Genomic DNA, 12,052 nt, shown 5'->3' with positions numbered 1-12,052 from the left:
GCACTTTCACCCTCAATTGTGAGTCAAATACTCGTACGCGCACGTATTATCTGTATTAACGCCATGAGCTAGGACGCCGTTCACTCCGCCTGTCATGCTCACTACGACTCATTCACCAGAGCGATGAGCCAGTTGTTCATGGTCATCACGGGATGTCCAGCCTGCCGCGAGTTCACATCCCGCAACAATCTCTTATCCATGTATAAGCTTGTTGCCGAGCTCGCCGTTAAGCACCCCGATTCAGCCGAGTTTAAGGTCGCTCTTGATCGGATCGTCGAGTGCGGAGCGTTGGTACGCTTCTTCGTTGTTCCTACCAGCATCCGTTCAATGCTGATGATAATGTCAGCGCGACGATATATCCCCGCAGGAGGCGGCCTCCTGTGTCCCAAACGACTTGGTTGGAGACTGGCGTCTCGCTTACTTATGCGGGTGGGGCGCAGCTCAGAAACGTGCTACTCTGAGGCCTGCTGAGGTGATAAATACGGGCTTGCCCGTTCCGTCGCTACCTCTTGACGGCGTGACTCAGAGTCAGAACGCGGTACCGGTGAGTCTTACATGAACTATTGTATTCCCGTACTCAAACCGATCAGCAGGCATATGACTTATCTCCCACAACGATCTCTCCCGCGAATCATTTGGCACCGGCGCACGCCCACAACATCATTTCCTGCCAGCCATCAAGAGACTGCGGCCTCTCCATCCGCTCGTCCTCTAGGGTTTCATCTCCCTCGGCCTTCGCCCAACTTCAGGATGGGCAGTTGATGTCTGAGGTGTCTGCGAATGATTTGCATGAGCGTTCACAGAGATTAGACGTCAATTCCGAAGAAAATCGGAGCGATATACGCCCTACCCTTCGCAGTACGTCCATCTTGTATTCGCCGGCTCACCGTACGCTCTTAGAGCGGGACGTAGAGTTCGCCCTTGCTGCTGTAAGTCTTTCAATTGAGCGACCATTAATCAATACTCATCCGGTTTTCCTTTAGCAGAAACTCGATGTTTCGCTTTCATCCGCGGAACCCAAGTTCAGTAGCCACCATTCCCCTATGACAAACCGGCCCACTTTCGCCCCAAATCGTCCCGACGACACGAGTAGGAAGCGAAAGCGCACCATTCAACGATCGCTGCAGAAGAGGTTGAGAGTAGAGAAAACCGCTGATGTCCTCCGTGAAGAGGACAACACGAGAAATCTGAAACACCATGCGCAATCCGCAGCTACGGATGCTACCGACCACACTTCGGCAGTGTCAAACTTCGGTCGCCCCCCTTCGACGGGTGGGCCTCAGTGGACGGGATCTCAGGCGCCTGTGAGAGGAGGGTTGAGAGAATTGACAGGCATGCCACCATCCGCACGTTCTGATTTTATCTCCCAGCAGAGCGTTCTGTCCGTCCATCAACCCGATGATTCTGTCCGTTGCGCACGATCCGAAGATCTGATAGGACCCGGCACTCCGGGCAACCCTAATCCTTACCGCGCTTCGCGAGGTGGAGCAGAAAGACTCACGCGCTAGGGTTGCCACCGAGCCAGTCCATGGGATACGTCCGCATGGACGTATAATCCCAATGTCGGTGAGTTGTAGCTTATCTTAGCCATCACCAGGTGCTAATACGAAGCTCCTTCTTTTTCCAGTACTAACCACAATTTTCCGCTAGCTGAGTGGTGGAAACCAGGATGCGTACTCGCAAAGGCTGCTGTAAATAAAACTCACCTTCATGCTCAATTACTTCTCTCTGCACAATGGGACGTTTTCCCAACAAATTGTAGTCGCTCGCAAACATTCCTTACACATCGAATAATTTACTGTGCTTCTCGCAATATTAGAGTGAAATGTCTCAACTCAGTAGGTCTTAGGGTTTGAGCTCTAGGGCCCGGGGTTGTCCTATATCAAGGCACTAAGTGAGATCGATGACGAAGATGGATCTGCATGAACTACGAGAGTATTTTCCGTTACCAAGCGTCCCATAAGAATTCAGTGATGTCCTATACTGAACAGGGCGTATCTTTCCCGGTTCAAATAGGCTACAGTATAATTTTCGGGTTATTTCCAGTAAACTTTTCAGGGACATGCGCGTATCTACTAAGATCTACTAAGCATGGAGCATAATCAGCACATTGGAACCAGTGCACACCTAACCCAATACCGCTTCAACATGCAGCAATCTATACATGTGTGTGCACAGACGCGAAACGCACATCGCTCACTGCCTCTTCCTCGTCGCCCTGTGGCTGAGAATTTCCTCTACGTAGTTTAGCATCGTATCGTCTGATACTCAGCATCATTGTCGGACCAAGCAGACACGTTTGATACCATGGGAGCACATCGGTGATGACACCGATTGCAGCTAGCGCGGTAACGTTGTTTAGTAACTGAGCAGATTAAGAAGTCAGAACGACTGTCGAAGATGGGAGGCGGAGCCTTGCTCACCCCAGCAAACAAATTAACTCCGCTCACGCCGAGGGACGACTGCAAACTGCCAAAGGCGCTCGCGATCATAGATCCTGCGAGCCTTGAAAATAGGAAACGTATCAAATAAAAGCACAAGGTCGAAATTAGGCTGACTTACGCAAGGAAATAAAAAGAATTGTCTCTCATCATGACGTTCATCAGTCTGCCCCTTGGAAGCCCCGAACTCGCACGCCAAGTCTCTCTCACATGCACAGCGAAACGGCTCAAACCCAGAATGAGGAGGATCAGCTCGTATAACAGGACTGCGCATTCGCTCGCAAGGGCGAGGCGAGATGCAGTGAGGGTGGACGGAACATCACACGTTCCTGGGGGTATAACTAGTACCCACATAAAAGATAACCACTAGTCAACACAGCGCCTTGTTCCCGTAGATATCGATAAGTACGTACCGATAAAATCGTGCATCCCACTCACGACGACTGCCGTCGACACAATGTTGAGAACTTGGACAGCTATAAACAGAGACAAAAGAACCACGAGTAGGAACTTGGGACGACCGGACATAGCATACACCCGGAGTGCTATCATGCCTGATTTACAGCGTAGTTTTATGGATCATGAGCGTGATAAGCCGTTGAACAAGTACAATAGTTGAGCGTACCGTTCAAGCTAAGAAGTAGAATTGCCTGCATAATATGTTGTTTGCGGAGCAAAAAGCTACCTGTGATTGATGTTAGCCCGATCGAAGGGCTATGGTAATAATGAAGATTTAAGCCCTACATCTAGAATTAAGTGAGATTGAAGAGATAATGTCGAGTCAGCTACGAGAAAATGATGATCGCGTAATAGTAAACAATAGCCGTACATCTGATTCAGTGTGTCAGTGCCATGATATTATTCAACCCAAATGTCAGCTCACGTCAGGCGTACTTTGCTCGTTGAGCCACACCTCTTGCATGGATGAATCTCGGATACCAAACGACCAAATAATAACCAAGTCTGAGCTACTCAGCTATGAGTTAGCATTGACATATTCTGGAAGTTGGGACTCACATAGCATAGAACAGGCCTCCGTAGCGGAGCTGAACATGAACGAGGATGACGGCGTCGCATTAGGTCTTTCTCTTACTAAGTGAAGCACATTTCTTCTCACTACGGCATAGAGAACTGTCGATAAGAAAGGAGATCCCTAATAGAAACTGCTCTAGACATTTTCTGTGTGCTTGAGTTACGTAAACTGACCCATATATATTCCACCTTGGTGAAATGAATGTTAGCGCCCAAATAGACTTGTGTTCCCGACTCACCTCGTCACCGATGTTAATTACTGACAAGCGTATTCGGTCAAGTCAGTTGCAGTGACGGAAACAGCGCACTCGACTCTGTATGCACTTACAGTAGTCGTGGACCACCAGGAATCCCATAGCACCTATATGGGTCAAAAACGTCCAGTGGAAGAGATGTGGAGAGTACGTACATTGGGCATAGTTGGAGCTCTGCCACGCGACTGAGACTGAGATAAAAGCTTCGGGCGAAGACGTCGTTGCCATTGAGTTATGAGGAACTCTGTGGAAGATGAAGCGCGAGGTGTCTCACCGAGACGCGCGTTTTATAGCGGCTTATGAAACAGTTCAAGCGTCGTCAGAATAATCGTCAAGTACACTGCAAATGTGAAGTGGGGATCGGGAGAGTAACGAACCTGAAACATGGGCACGGCAGTATATTGAGCGGATAATGGCAAGTAAACCATAGGTATCAAAGGGCGTACGTAAATTACTACCAGCCTAGGAGGATCCAATTGACTTCATGGTAATGCTGTGAGCGGCGAGCACCGCTTAGCTACTATGTTTGCTGTGGGTTGTGGATATTAAATTCTTAGCCAGTGGAGCATTACTCCTCATCATTTGTTCCCTCATCTAAAAGGGAGAGTTGAGCGCATAGCAAATGGCGGCGTTGATGAAAGGATAGGTTGGCAATGGACGTGACGTACGCAGTCAAGGCGGCAATCAATGCCATTTTTTAGCTGTGCCTTTCCTCTATGCTCGACGCCATCCCTTACATACATGGTTTCTAGAGATGTTTCCATGATTATTGCACACAGTATATACCTGTTTCTCCGTCCAGCTCGTTTGCATGGGTGAATCACGAGCGAATGGCCGCATATTATTGAGCATATTAAAATTGTCGGACAGTGGTTAGGTCACGACTTGATGATTATTCACTTTAGGACATATACCGAGGATCAGTCAACCACTTTTCATGTCCATACGATCATGAGATGAGCTCCTCTCGAGAGGAATGAACCCCGACTTACTGAGCAGTATGACTTCTTGTAGACAGCAGTGGTGATCTGCTTTCGACGTAAGGTGAAGGCAGAAAATACACCTTGAAGAGAAACCCTCAAATGATGTATTAAGCTTCTTCAAGCCAACACATCCTTAAGCGGAGGAGAACCAGAGCGCTTTCCCCTGGTGCAGTTTGCTCATTCAGAGGGCATTGACGAGATCGTTCTTAGCAGTCGCCGGAGGACAATGTCTCTCTGAGCCCCACTGCCTTGGATGGTGATGAAGTATTTGTTTTCAAACTGCCGCGTGTTGAACAAGTTTCCATGGATTTGTAGTATTCAGTGTGAGCCATGGCCATGATTGCATCACTGACTTGCTGCGTGTTGGCTTGCCTCAGACTCAAAACACGAGGCCAACTGCATTTATCACGTCAAGATGATTCTTCCTTCTTCTGCTAACGGGATCGAATTTAACCGCTATCGCTCGGGTTTATCGATCAAGCCTGGCTAAGCGCAGGTGTAAGATGGGAGACTTTGGCGTATCGGACAGTTATCAGATGGAAGAAGAAACGTCAGTCGATTGAATGGTCGAAGTCAATATGATATGTCGGAGTTTAAAGCCTATATCAACACTTTGACTCCGCCGGCCGTTGACGGCTAGTCTCGGTGGCTGTACCCAATGCTGTCTCACCCGGTCCACCACAATCCTACTGAATAGTGCGTGTCAGCGCTATTACTACTAGTGGCGAGGTGTAGAGTAGTGTTGAAGTGACACAGAATGTCCCCGCCATTCCTACAAAAATAAAAGATGTCCTGTGCCGAGCGCTGTCAGCATTGAGGGCGATGTTCGGGTCGGGCGCTTCTGGTGGCGCTCAGGGTTTGATATCAGTTGCCGTTTCTTGAGTAGGCACTTCAGGACCTACTCTTTGGCGGAAAGGGAATAAACCGCTTCCTCCGCAACTCTTGTAACGCGAAATAACAATCAAAAGGTCGACGCTTCGTGAATCTTGGCATGCAATAGCAACTTGGCTCGCCACTTAGAACTCTGACGGTGGCATGCACTATAGTCTCAGGCTACAAGTGATGAAGCGACCAGAGAATGCGAGCTGATGGATATGATATGCATTCGTTTATTAAAAGGGACCGCCCTGTCTGATGACGAGCTTGACAACGCGGGGCCCGCAACATGTTGACATCGACCGCATCGGCGTCTGGACCTCGATACTATGGGTCCTTATAGGTCCAACGACGCGCCATATTTCGCCCCCCGAGTCTCACTGCTCATCACCCCACCACCAGCCCCTCTCTTCTGCACTTTGACTTTATGTATTTTCCTGACGCTGTATCTCGACTGCTGTCTGAATCCGACTCCAAGGGTCTAGACGATGTCTTCCCATCGGCTGATGCGACGAGTGAACTAAACGATGCATTCCGACTTGCCCTCAACACCGTCGTGGACAACCTAGGGAGCGACACTTCGTCACCGCCAACTACGCCTACCCCCGAGACGCCTCCTCCCGGAACTCCCCCGTCTTCCCTCTTCTTGACTCTCGACCATCTAATTTTATGGAACGATGTCTACGAAACGGTACGCACATCACATTGGTCTCGGCGCCATGGTACTCACATGCACGACTAGCCTATCGACTGGGAGAACGCCCCTCCACTGTTGGACAAGACGCACCAACCTAGCTTGAAGGACGAAATTGATGTCCTATCTTTGCTTCCCTACACACCACCCCCGACTTCTCAGCCCGAACGGCTATACCGCACGGACCAACTGAGTCAGGTTGCTCCTCACCTACCCCAGCTACCACCACCACCACCGCCTGCTCTCGAATCGCCCAAAGTGGTAAAGCGTCCTCGAAAGGTCACCGCATATGCTGGTAATATGTCCACGTTCAGCGTCGATAACGTAAGTGCTGGCCTTCGACTTCAACTCTGTATACAGCATTGAATCCATGTGAATAGTCTAGCTCAGAGGTGCGCTATAGACGTACTAAGAAGCTGACGCCGAAGCGCCCTCTATCGGAGCTGCCGGTGGTCACACCGGATCGCGAATACTACCCTGCACCGAAGTTGAACGCCGAACCTCCCCCTGGCCAGCTGAACGCGGATGAGTCTCTCTTCGGCTACTATCGCACACCAGTGGTGGTGACGGAGAGAAAAGAGGAAAGGGAGACGAAGGAAGAGGAACCTGACATCGTACTCATGGGCTTCGGTCACGTTCAGAGGCCTGATGTCCCAGCGTCGAATCTGAATTCGGTGAGTCAGCAGGAATCAGGGGCAATCAATATACCTACTAAGCTTCCTTACTCCAGAGCGGCGTCACCAGAACAGCACCAGCTTGCACGACCGACGAGACGAGTCACCAGGGCCGCAAGAGGGGGAGAGACGACGATAGTCAGGGCCTAGAGAACGCGAAGAGGCCGAAGATACAATCCAGCTCGTCCTCGATGAAGAGGACAAAACAGCAGAAACATAGACACACATCGGGAGTGGACACCACGGGGGCTACCAACTCGCTACATGCGAGGTATGCTTCTGGTCTCCCTCCTTCACTCGGGGGAACGGGAGCGGCAGAAACAGACGGCGCCTCCGCGATGGGAGACGCCTTGGGGGAGGGCATTCGAGGAGGACAGGCCGATATCGAGAAGGAAAGAAGGATCCGGGACGGGCATGTAGCATGGTGGCCTGATTTCGATGCTCTCTATTTGAGTTTTACCTTCGACTTGCCATATGGCCACACGGGGTGAGTCTGAGTCCGACTCCGGATCGATCCTTCCTTGCGTGCTGATTCCGCATTGAAGTGAAAATTAGGCCAAGGGGAATCTCGGCGATCGAAAGTTGTAGCTCACCAGCGCTGCTTCAGGCCCGTTGCAGGCAGATAGTGATGATACCCGTTGTACTATCATAACGTCTTCTGCTCTTGTCTCGCTTTTCTGTACCATAGACCAAAGGCATTCTATTCTCTCCCTCGAAATGTTTTGAGACGATGACGCTCCCGATAACGGAGCTCCGAGAGATGGAGCAGGAGAAGCTGCGACCTAGTGACAGATCCAGGATCTCGGAACGCCAACGCGGGGAATTGTCGTGCTCACTGCTGATGGCTCGGATCGAGGCATCCCAGGTGAAATGCGGAACATGAGTTGTCCTCATTTATGATACATTTGGCTCACCTGAACGCGGACCTCTGCAGGTGTTGACCAGGACGTACAAGCAATAATGCCTGCGTGTGATGGTGGGATGCACTCGTCGAGGGTAAGACGACGCGTGGCAATGGCGTCATCACGAAGTCACGATAGTTATTTACCCTTGTTGATGAACTTCGTGCATCTACGGCACAAGGTCCATCGCGACGTCACGACGATATAGGTCCATATGGATCCCGCCGTAACTTTGGAAATGGTCATCAAGCATCATGGACTCGCTGAACTCGGGTCTCTAAAAGAGCACATGCTACAACCTGAGGTTAGATACATGTTCAGTGCAATGCGCATGTCCTCAGGCACAGATTCCCCCGAGAACTCCCGTGTATCTTCAGAGAAACGGGCCTATGCTGGAACATACCATGCTTATCCACATAGATGCATAAGCGAGAGATCGGTGTCTGCTCCGACATTCGTTGCCAATCGACGGGCAGCATCTATTGAATCATCGAGCTATGAACATCTTCGGCGTCCTTGGCGGTTTCCTCATCAGTTTGTCGTCAAATATGAGCTGCAGAAGATAATGAACCATCGATTACAAGCAGCACGAGGGCCATCTCCGAGGATGGAGCCATACGTTGCGTGACACATCACCACAAGTCTACTGCGCGTTTCCTTCCGCGTGCCGGGCCCACTGCCCCAGGATCGTCCGCCTGCCTATCCACATCCATTGCCTCTGGCGGTTCAGGCTGGGTCCCAGCCCCCAACCCACGCACGATCTCTGGAGGCGCCTTCTCCACCCACATGTCTTCCCCGTCCTCTCCGTCTTTCTCCTTGCGCTTCTTCTTCCGCGGCCGTTCCCTGTCCCTGTCCCTTTCGCGCTCAGACGACTTCTTCGGCGCGATCGACAGGCCCTCAACGCCGTCTTCATCCAGCTCGAACGAAACGAGCGGGCCCGACTTCTTGCTCTTCTTGTCTTTCTTTTCCTTATCGCGTTTCTCCTTCTTGTCCTTCTGCTCTTTCCTGTCCTTAGACTTCTCGGAAGACTTGCCCTTCTCCTTGGGTTCCTTCTGCGCACGAGGTACGAACGTCGGCTTAAACGATGCGAGATCCACGTGCTCCCGAATGCCTTGAACGTCGTCTGCGTGACGACGCACTTCGCCCCGGCTTTCATCGCCTGTATCCTGTTTCCCTCCCCCAAGGCTGGGATCAGCTCCGTTCGACGCTACGGCAGCCTTGGGTCCATCGTCGGGATCTGGCGGGTCATCTGGGTCATCACCATCATCCTCGTCGTCACTGGCGAAGATGGCCTTGAAGATATCCATCGACGGTCGCTCGTACGTCAACACATCCCTCGCCTGCGTATCGTCCTCTCCCAGCCCAACGTTTGCGAGGTCCCGTTTCTTCGGCACGTCTCCACCTACGTCTCCTCCCGCATTGCCTGCATCGCCAGACAGGTTGTCGGCTGCAGTCTCAGGCTCAGCGCCAGCATTAGCAGCACCATCTGTATCGGCCGAGGATGCTTGTGGAGGAGGCGCCGACGGAGCAACAGATGATGAGGATGCGACGAGCGACGGATCGAGCTCAGGTTCGCGCACGCCAAAACGTTTGCAAAGCAGCCTTGCAGGCATCCACGCGCGAGTCGTCCGCGTGAGCGGGCCATACATCCCGAGCTTGGCCGCATGCACCTTCGGATCCTCCTCTTTCTTCTCTTCCTCCTTCATCGGCTCGTCTTCGTCAGGTGACGCAGACGCATTCGCCTCAGCTTCCGCCTGGGGCGTGTGCAGTCCCTCGATGATCTTCGGCCCCAGATCAAGCGCAGCAGCACTCGTGAACCTCCCCGCCATCGCACCCTGCACGGGTCGGAACAGCGCAGCCGCCTGCGCGTACTCGGCCATCTCCCGTGCGAAATCGTCTGGTGTCTGCCCTGGCGTAGGTACGAGCGACGCGTACGCCGCGCTCGCGGCGGACGACTCTGGTAGTTCGGCATGCGCACGGAGGTACGCCGTGTACCGCACGTTCCTGCTCGGGTTAGTCGCGAAGGGCTGGAAACCGCGCAGGGCAGCTTGGGCAATGTGCGCTTCGGTGGGTGGGATGCGTGGGGGTTCGGGAGGCCCGGGTTCAGCGGAGGTGGAAGTAAAGGAGATGCGGGTGGAAACGGGGATGGAATTGGATGAGGTCGCTGAAGGATGGGCATTTTGAGTGGTGGCCGCCGCGGCGCGCTTGATACGCTCTTGGTCGCGCTGGGACATGTACTCGAACACGGAACGCGGGGCCGATGGGAGCTGGATTTCTCCGAGGGCTGCACCTCGCTGAAAAGAATATTAGGAATTGCGCAACTACGAGACCTAGTGGATTTGACGGACCTCGTCAGCACTCATCCCCTTCTTCCACTGAGCGTGCGGGACATCCTTCGGAGGACCTGCGGGAGGAGCAGCATTCTCCTTTTCCGACGTGACCTTATTCGCTTCCCAAACTTTACGAGGATCCGGTGCCCAGTCCGAAGGTATCTTGGGGAACGGGAACCTTGAATACGGTTAACGTCCCAATAAATATTAGCAGCAATTCGCTACAATACCATTTGTCTTCTGAGACAGGTTTCTCTGCGATGACGAACCCAGAGAGGACGACCGAACCATCGCGGAATCTTCCCGTACTTAGGGTAGACGCCTGTGAAATACGAACTCCATGACCATTAAATATTGAAAAAGGCAGATTTATTCACCTGTGTGCTTGGCGGTGCGGCACTTTGACTCCCATGGCCGCTACTTCTCCCACTAATATTGATTCTTTCTTCATCGTGTGCGTCTGAAGCATCGTACGCAGTCCGACTTCCTCTGTGCGCAGCGGCGGCATCGTAAACGTCGAAATCGTCCTCGTCTGCATCATTCAGTGCCCCAAGGCCGAAGCCGCCTAGCACAAAGAAAAACCAAGACCCATCAACGAAAGTAGCCTAACCCAAGAATAATATTACCCGCGATGTTTGAACTTTCCCTCTGCGCAGCCTTCCCGTCCGCGGCCGCTAAACTCTGCATCAGAGTCGCGCCGGGCGAGTACCCCAACCCATGTGAGTTCTCCTTGCGACCGAGGGCAATGATAGGTGTGTCGCGCCGCGGATAGAGGTGTTTCTTCGCTTCTTCTTCCACGTCTGCGTCTGCGCCCGGTGCGTCGGGGTCGCGGCCAGAGAGGAACTCCCGCTGGCGCCATGTGAGGCGGGGGCCGATGCCGTGGCCAGGGCGCCAACCCATTTTCTTGAGGATGCGGGCGCCAGCAGAGTCTTGAGGGGCGGGAAAGAGAGCGTTTTCGAGGGCGAGGGTTATTGCGCTGACGAAGGCATGATGGTTAGGTGGTGCATTCGTTGAGACAGTGAAGGAGGCAACGCACTCTTTATCGTTTGCGGCATCCGCCGCGCGTCGTGATAACTCTGCCTGCGTCCCAGCTGCAAGGTCCATCTCGTCGTGCTCATCGACTAGCTTTTGGTCCGCGCGGATGTCGGCGAGGTCTTCCTCGTCCATGAAGTCTTCGGGGCGTGCTTGGTGACCTTTCGCTCGATCGGAACGAGACGAGACAAACGTTGATGGTGCCCATCCTGTTGTCGTAGGATGAGGACTTGGGTGTGGTGTGAGGGTTTGGACAACGTACCTTCCTTCGACCCGACTGAGTTGAAGTACCCTGCAGAGAATCCCCCGGTGAAGGCACCATGTAGCCTACGGCGACCCTTCTCGTCTCTGACCTGATAACATGGGTATAAGAATTAAGATTCGAGCTGTGGTCTCGTCAGTCGCGTACCTCTTGTTTCCATAGTGGTACAAACTCGCCAGTATCCTTCGACTTTTCAAGAGGTGGAAGCGGTGTACCAATCTGGACGAATGGTCCGATGAGAAGCTACTTTATCAGAGTATATTTGTCACTCACCAAGCAGAAGTTTTCGTTTGCCTTCCTGCTTGAAGTGTCGATCCCCGCGTCCCCGAGTTTCCGCTTGAGCTTTGACGTATGCATGAGGAGACCGCGACTGAGAGCAATGTTTGCGAATGTTTGATCCCGAGGCCACTGCCAAATAGCTGTCAACTTGGCCGGCTGTTCCTCGGCACGAAATGTCGCCTAAGCGAACCCCACGACCTCCCGTAACACGATGTCGTCCAGTCCAGCAGCAGCGTTATCGAATCTTGATGACATCCAGCATCTTCCAGTGTTTCAACCAGCTCATACGCGCG

At 52.5% G+C, this 12,052-nt stretch overlaps 4 protein-coding genes across 4 annotated transcripts; 2 read left to right on the top strand and 2 right to left on the bottom strand.

Moving 5' to 3' along the window:
- The first annotated feature begins 1,058 nt into the window (after window positions 1–1,058).
- CONPUDRAFT_85505 (uncharacterized protein) lies at window positions 1,059–1,774 on the top strand. The gene is made up of 2 exons (XM_007776467.1): window positions 1,059–1,566; window positions 1,628–1,774. Exon 1 carries the CDS (start codon window positions 1,335–1,337, stop codon window positions 1,506–1,508), a length of 174 nt encoding a protein of 57 aa, XP_007774657.1. The 5' UTR covers window positions 1,059–1,334; the 3' UTR covers window positions 1,509–1,566; window positions 1,628–1,774.
- A 311-nt stretch (window positions 1,775–2,085) lies between these two features.
- On the bottom strand, window positions 2,086–3,955 carry CONPUDRAFT_77485 (uncharacterized protein; the record flags this gene model as incomplete). Its single annotated transcript, XM_007776466.1, has 11 exons — window positions 2,086–2,127; window positions 2,192–2,365; window positions 2,424–2,505; window positions 2,563–2,782; window positions 2,855–2,995; window positions 3,067–3,091; window positions 3,325–3,409; window positions 3,459–3,487; window positions 3,713–3,732; window positions 3,802–3,834; window positions 3,883–3,955. 11 exons carry the CDS (start codon window positions 3,953–3,955, stop codon window positions 2,086–2,088), a joined length of 924 nt encoding a protein of 307 aa, XP_007774656.1.
- Window positions 3,956–6,013: 2,058 nt separating this feature from the next.
- Window positions 6,014–7,445, top strand: CONPUDRAFT_159372 (uncharacterized protein; the record flags this gene model as incomplete). The annotated part of the gene is made up of 4 exons (XM_007776465.1): window positions 6,014–6,277; window positions 6,329–6,604; window positions 6,661–6,954; window positions 7,011–7,445. The coding sequence occupies 4 exons, from the start codon at window positions 6,014–6,016 to the stop codon at window positions 7,443–7,445; spliced, it is 1,269 nt and encodes a 422-aa protein (XP_007774655.1).
- A 1,040-nt stretch (window positions 7,446–8,485) lies between these two features.
- CONPUDRAFT_147355 (uncharacterized protein) lies at window positions 8,486–11,837 on the bottom strand (the record flags this gene model as incomplete). The annotated part of the gene is made up of 9 exons (XM_007776464.1): window positions 8,486–10,150; window positions 10,205–10,364; window positions 10,417–10,508; window positions 10,564–10,751; window positions 10,813–11,162; window positions 11,223–11,427; window positions 11,481–11,571; window positions 11,628–11,699; window positions 11,754–11,837. 9 exons carry the CDS (start codon window positions 11,835–11,837, stop codon window positions 8,489–8,491), a joined length of 2,904 nt encoding a protein of 967 aa, XP_007774654.1.
- Between the last annotated feature and the right edge of the window lie 215 nt (window positions 11,838–12,052).

Source organism: Coniophora puteana (genome assembly GCF_000271625.1).
Source record: "Coniophora puteana RWD-64-598 SS2 unplaced genomic scaffold CONPUscaffold_17, whole genome shotgun sequence".
In the NCBI taxonomy this organism is placed as follows: Eukaryota; Fungi; Basidiomycota; class Agaricomycetes; order Boletales; family Coniophoraceae; genus Coniophora; species Coniophora puteana.
Note: the sequence above shows the minus strand (reverse complement) of the source record. Positions and strands in the feature narration are given on the sequence as shown.

Bases quoted from the DNA above. Each gene is read 5' to 3' on its own strand.
- CONPUDRAFT_85505 (XM_007776467.1), top strand. From the start codon at position 1,335: ATGCCACCATCCGCACGTTCTGATTTTATCTCCCAGCAGAGCGTTCTG.